This window comes from Myxine glutinosa, chromosome 9 (genome assembly GCF_964187855.1).
Source record: "Myxine glutinosa chromosome 9, kmMyxGlut1.1, whole genome shotgun sequence".
In the NCBI taxonomy this organism is placed as follows: Eukaryota; Metazoa; Chordata; class Myxini; order Myxiniformes; family Myxinidae; genus Myxine; species Myxine glutinosa.
This window is the reverse complement of record NC_136269.1, coordinates 134,843,654-134,850,337: the sequence shown is the minus strand read 5'-3', so window position 1 is coordinate 134,850,337 and position 6,684 is coordinate 134,843,654. Positions and strand designations below refer to the sequence as shown.

The following is a 6,684-nucleotide window of genomic DNA, read 5'->3' as shown; positions in this document are numbered from 1 at the left end:
AGGCTCAAAGCACCCTGCTGCTTGTGCCTGGCTCAGAGTGTTCCGAGCCTATCACTGGGATCAAAGCACCCCACGCCTGGCTCTGGACCTGTAGAATCTGTGTAGAACGCGTTCTATAAATTTCAGTAAATTGGTGTTCGTTTGTGTTATCGACGATGATAAGTTGTAGATTTTTTCCTCATCCTTGGTGATTATCACTTGAATTCCAGGGTTTGTGTTTGAGCAATTTTAGTGCAATGTTGCAATGTGTCAGAAACATGTCTATCAAACACCCTGGCATGATTGCTTTTCCTCTGAAAGGCCACAGACATGCAGTATGAGATCAATGTTTTATTCAATCATTACCAGCGACTGTGCCATACATACACTATGTACAATAACAAACTGGATGAAATCTACAAACCGGCTCGAAGTTTCCCTCATTTTAGTAATAAATGTAATGCACTGAAACCATTACAAGGGACCAAAATGAAATGAAATACAGTTCAACAGACCAGCGGAGCAGCCATTGAATGACATGTAAGCCCCGAATTCCTAAGTCTGAAATGGTCTTACTTGGTCTTCCGAGTCCAAGACTGGGAAAGCGGTCAGATGTTTGAGAGACTATAAAGATGAGAAGAGAGAGCCTGTTTCTTTATTTATATCCATAAAATCATCATTCTCTCTTTTACTCTTGTCATGCACCTCGAGAACCTAAAACCCGTTTGGTGACTCACAGTGGCACTGGCTTTGCGTTTGGAGAAACCATTAGTTTCCCAGCAAGCTGCACCTCTTGCTCTCGTTGTGCCTGGTCCTACTGTTTGCACACAAAATAATGAACGTACCACTTGGTCATTCAGCACCCACACTGAACATGGGGTTCCTATGTGAAATTGTTGTGGCAATGGTAGTTTGAACCTACAGAGGATAGCAGAAAAGCACCAGAATACCAAGTCTGAAGTAATAATGCTCCCACCCACAAACACACGACACGAAATGTCCTCCTCCCACCCTTTCTAAGTTATTTCAACAATCAACAACTCTGTCATAATCCTCACTTTATGTTAGTCTCCTCTTTCTTTTTCTCCATAACATGTTCACCACTCTTCCTCCTTGTTAATAAAACTAAAGAGATGTCAGCCTCTTCAGTCTTTGGTCCATAAGCTCTCGTCCTCACTCTATTGCTGTGGCAAAAGACATTAAAACAAAGTCTTTGTCTGAACACGGTTCCAATCTGCCAGGCCTAATGTAGTCTTAGTCATGATGGAGTCAAGAACTAGGACTTTGTGAGGCCCCATAAAGCTTGGCAAGCCCCAGGAATCGTGGCCCCCAATCCCGGAGGAAGTCGTAACCACGGCTTTCCTGATCTCTTGGGGACTGTGTCTGGGATTCCAGTGAGCTGAGTGATCCAGCTAGTGAACCACAGCCCTCGTAACCATATACCTGCACCGAGTCAAAAGGCGGGACGCACGGATCTGCGTCCGCCTGCTGAAGCCGGACCCGGATAAAAGCGTCAATAGCCGAAGTGGGTTGGCAATCTTCTGCTCTCACCGCCACCTGATTCCGAGTCTGTGATCCCCCGGTTGGCTTTCCTTGCTGCTGATCCTCAGAGTCGGACAGCGCCAAGTGAAGCCCCGGAGTTCCAGGACACGATGGCTCTGGCTGAACATCCTTTCTGACGGTCGCTGCACTTCCTGCCACTGCGCCTTCATTCCCACGGATATGTGGATATGTGAGAGTGATGAGGTCAAAGGTCGCTGTATCTTCTTCACCTCCACCTTCTTCATCATAACGAACAATGTTCTCCCTCACATCATCTTCCTCTGGTGCTGGAGGAGAGGCTTTTTGCCTCCGGCGCACGGACACGAACAGCAGGACGAGCACTAGGGGGTCATGGAGGTAGGTTGGCAAAGGTCTTTAGGACATCTCCAGCTACAGGGTGAGTTCCTTGATATAACATCAATGATTAAACACCACAGCAGCCCTTTCATATAGTATCCGACCCCCTCACCCTCCCTCTGGAACCAATTTGTATTCTACAGAAACTTTACTTATGAACCAAAAGGTTTGCCCTTTATCCACCCATTCAAGTATGAACAGGTGAAGAAAATGGATAAAGTTCTCTGTTATTAGGATTGCACGGGCAATGCAAACAACTACAGCAAGGACACATTAGAATGCAGAGCGTAAGGCAAGAAACGACCTAGAACAATCTGAAGACATTTCTGGTTCGATTGAAGTTAAGGCAAATGTTTCTCACCGAGCAGGGTGAGCAAACAGGCCAGGATGGCGATGAGAGCATGCAAGCTCAGCCCAGCAGGTAGGGCCAGCGCTTCGGGCCCGCAGACCACCGCTTCTCCGGACCGTCCGCACGCGCACACGCGCACGAGGAGGGCAAAGCTGGCAGAGTGTCGGGGTCGACCCTCGTCGTTCAGCAGCAAGGGAACGGTCATCGGGGAACGGGCGTCACCCAGCCACAGGCGATTGCGGAGCATGAGGCTGGCTGAACCATCTGTGGGAACAGCCGAGGCAAGGATAACCAAGTGGAACAAGAAAACACACTTTTTATGAGGGAAATAAACTCTGTGCAAGATAGCCTCCATTTTATTAAACCAGTGTTTAATGTGCGGTCCGTCACAGTTGTGACTTTGATGAACTTGACTTATTACATTCAATAAAACAAGTCAGGAGACGACGATGGTTCACGAGCGAGCGGTATTCAATGACAAAGGACGGACTATAACCGAAACAGGCCCGGGCAGGCCAGGCCCGGAAATGTCAAAACGAAGGTTACTGACCTTGAAATGAGATAGAAAATAATGTATAATCAGTTATGAGGTTAGTTAGCTACACAATACCGAAAATTCGGTGAAAAATGAAAAAAAAAAAATGAACAATGAAAAATCGAGCTCCGTGGGGCTGGATACATGACATTGGCCTAACCAAATATCGAAACCCCTGTCAGATTCGAACAAACCCCTCGGAGAAGATGTAGCTTGAACTCGATTACCCCCTAAAAAGACATCTTTTTCGGGCGTGGCTCCGCCCACAATGGGCGCAATCCGCCCACTCCAGGCAGGACACAACTAGATCATGATATCACCCTCCCACCCAAGTTTCATCAAGATCGGATGATATCATCGGGTAGTTATGCTGCGGACAGACAGACACACACACAGACACACACAGACAGACGCACACACATGACGAATATAGTGGTCACTTTACAACTCGTGAACCAATTATTTTGCAACTAGATTTAAAAAATTTTGACGACTCCAGATAAATGTACAGGTTTGAAAGGCAGACTCCTTAAATGAAGGATACAACAGCCTTACATGTCTTAAAAGAAGAGAAATAAATGGGATGACACCTTAGCCTATCAAAATGGGGCCCGTCCTTTTGACAGAATTACATTTCTCCGGTTACACTTTTACTCACAGATTTGGATTTCTAAGTGTACAGCCTTTGAAAGACATACAATTTAAATGCAAGGTATTGACCCAGGTATTCAATAAAGAATATATTTTACTCGGTTTATAAAAATTAAGCACTTTGTGTCCATCAGAGATTTTAATCATCTCATTTATTTGAATCATCCTATAATTTTGGTGCAGTAAATGTGCAGTGGAAAGTTGCAGTAATCACAACGCTCACTCTGGTTGTCTCTCAAAGTGAAGTTGGCAGAAGCAGCGGCACTTGGTAGGAGAGTGAAATGCACTCGGCCTGCACCACCTGTATCCTGGTCGTGTCCTAGTAAAGTGTGAACCAGCTGTAAAGGAGCATTGGCATGTGAAGCATCACTCATGGACTAGAATAGAAACCTGTGCAAAACATGTGGGTAAGAAATTAAATAAAGTATGCATTAATTGGGCTCGATGCTTGATCATTTGTTTTAGCGTGTGCATACGGCGGGTAGTGTAAATACAATGTGTACCATGTGCATGGGAACGTAGGCAGAGTGTGGGTGTGGATGAGACGAAGACAAGCAAGTTGGGTGGTTGAACGCAGCAAGTCAGAGAGGATGATGGGTCTGACTAACAATCGAGACGTGTGTGTGTGTGTGTGTGTGAGATGTGCAATTGTGTTTGTGGTGGAATAACAAACCTGGCCTGGTACGGAAGACTCACACACTTGAACTTCATGGCTGCCCAGCAGCTCTGGCAGATTGTCATTTACATCAAGCACTTGTACTTTAACGTTTGCGCGACCCACCAGCGCTGAATTGTCTGTGGAATGAATAGGGTCAGGACAAAACGGAGGGATTAATGAGTTTGGCGAGAAGGCCAAGTATGTGTCAATGACATAACTGGGCCACACTGCAGCTGGTACCAAAATAAGATCACAATTCCAGTTCCATAGCTTGCCTAAGTCCCGAATCCTTCACGAGGCCTTAACTCACCAGACTGTATGGCCAGGACAGAGATGTTATGCCACTCCTGGTTCTCGCGATCCAACGTCTTGGCAAGGACCACATTACCAGTACTATGGTCTATATTGAAGACTCTTTGAAGGTCTGTGTTACGGTCGATGGCATACCTGCCAGAGTTGAAGATAAAATGTGATTAAACAAAATTAATCTCCATATTAGGGTTATCAAGCATGCATAATCCTAGTCTCGGGATTAAAGTGCAAGTTTGTGCAGCAAATCTTGATTTGTCCTTCCCACGACGCCATCCACAAAACCAACAAGAAATAACAATCAGATTGCAAACCCTCGCCAGGATGTGTTTTCAGTGGTTTTTAAGGCTTTTGTGTTAAAACAAATATGGCGGCCGAACCACGTGACCGATGACGTCATCATTATTTTTTTTTCCCCAGCGATTTATCCCTAGATTATGCTCAAGAAATTTCATCTTGATCGGATGAGGTGTTATACTTGTCGAATTATGACGTCATAATGGAGGCACCTATGACATCATGATTAACACCTTTTATTCCCCATGGAGTTCTTTACAATGAGCCATGTCTCAATTTGTTCTTTTCAGCACTTTCAGAGATATGGAGGTGCAAGTTTTTTCGTTTTTTTTCCAAGATGGCGGCCGAACCACGTGACCTATGACGTCATAATTATCATTAAAAAACATTTTACAAGTGGAGTTGCACCTATGGTGAAAATTTCCTGTCAATCGGACCAACGGTTGCAGAGAAGATCATATTTATTCTGTGCGGACAAACAAACAAAGACAGACAGACAAACGGACTCAAATGCAATACCCTCTCCTCAGACGAGGGTAAATATCATCCATCTTCCAATCACCTGACCGGTCGATCTGCCGCATCAGGATCCTTGGCCGTGACCATGACCACAGGGCTTCCTAATGGTGCACTTTCAAGAAGACGAGGTGAGTAGGTAGCTGGTCTAAACACGGGTGCCTCGTCCGCATCCATGACCGAGACCAGGACTCGTGTCGAGGCAGAGAAGGGACCCAGCGAGTGGAAGCGAGGGTCTAGCACCGAGTTGGCGGCTTCCACAATGAGCGAGTAAAACTGCTTTCCCTCGTAGTCCACCGGCTGTTGGGAAAGTGAGGAAGTCTGAGTTTAAGAGGAATGTTATCCGATGACGAAATTACTGAAAACCTTAGCTCCATGCAAAGCAAGCACTATATTTCCACAATTATTTAAGGGGCAAAGTGTGCATAGAGTGCAGGTACTCTTACTTTCGGCTTGAGAAACACAATGTGTTTCCTGTATTATTATTATTATTATTATTATTATTATTATTATTATTATTATTATAAGATTTAGGTGTGCAAAATTCTCAAATGTTATACAAAAACCTACACGGCCTTGTTATAGGTTTTTGGCGGTTTTCGAACATAAAACATCATCTTTTGTAGCTTATGAATTGAAGCTGTAGGTGGCTAGGATTTCAATAAGTTAACCCCCATGCTCATCCAGTGAAAGAAAGCTGCGTAAAGCAATCAAGGAAAGCTACGAGAATAACCATTGGTTAGTCCCTCCAATTACGTGTGAGACGTTATTTGGGTCTTGTTATATATACTGAAACGCAAAAGAAACTTACCACCTTTGAAACCTTTAAATATCAACAATAACACTGCGTGTAGTAAATGTGTGAACTTATTTGTGGACAATAGTGTCCTCACTGTCAGACAAAACGGTCACGGATGGTCACTTGAACCTTCAATGGTCACTTCATAGCACAGCTGTTGAACAGCCGTTTTGACTGTCAGTGATTAGCCAAGGGGTACGGGATGATTTTAATGAGCTGCACGTGATGTCTTGATATTGGCTTTAAAAAGGCCAGTGCAAAATGGGCATTTCAATCCACATGCCACGATTGTGAAGGGATCAACGGCAGCGTGCCCTGGGCATGCTGCAAGGCGGACTGAGCTACCGTGAGGTGGCACGTCGCCTTGGCTGTTCACACCAGACGATATCGGCCCTGGTGGACAGAGACACCCTCCACAACTCTGCAGATGACAGACCTCGATCAGGGAGGCCAAGAGTCACCACTGCAAGGCAGGACAGGCCTTACCACCTTTGAAACCTTTGAAACCACTCGCAGGTCCGAAGTCACCTGCGGGATCGATTCCGTCCAGCATCCTGCACTGCGGCAGAAACTCTGGGGCATGCAAACCCACGGATCTCCAATGATACTGCATGAAGACGACTGCATGACTATGGTCTGACTGCCAGAAGACCATACAGAGGCCCCGTGATGACGGTTGCCCATCGCCGCAA

At 45.5% G+C, this 6,684-nt stretch overlaps 1 protein-coding gene across 1 annotated transcript in view; it reads right to left on the bottom strand.

Annotated features, from left to right (window-relative positions):
* Positions 1 to 316: 316 nt before the first annotated feature.
* LOC137434893 (cadherin-7-like) overlaps positions 317 to 6,684 on the bottom strand; it is a 209,613-nt gene continuing 203,245 nt past the window's right edge. Inside the window, exons 8-13 of the mRNA XM_068128091.2 lie at positions 5,240 to 5,493; positions 4,382 to 4,518; positions 4,087 to 4,208; positions 3,637 to 3,751; positions 2,240 to 2,491; positions 317 to 1,862 (exon numbers count right to left, since the gene is read on the bottom strand). Coding sequence (XP_067984192.2) covers positions 1,249 to 1,862; positions 2,240 to 2,491; positions 3,637 to 3,751; positions 4,087 to 4,208; positions 4,382 to 4,518; positions 5,240 to 5,493 — 1,494 coding nt within the window. The 3' untranslated portion in view covers positions 317 to 1,248. The remainder of the gene's footprint in view (positions 1,863 to 2,239; positions 2,492 to 3,636; positions 3,752 to 4,086; positions 4,209 to 4,381; positions 4,519 to 5,239; positions 5,494 to 6,684) is intronic.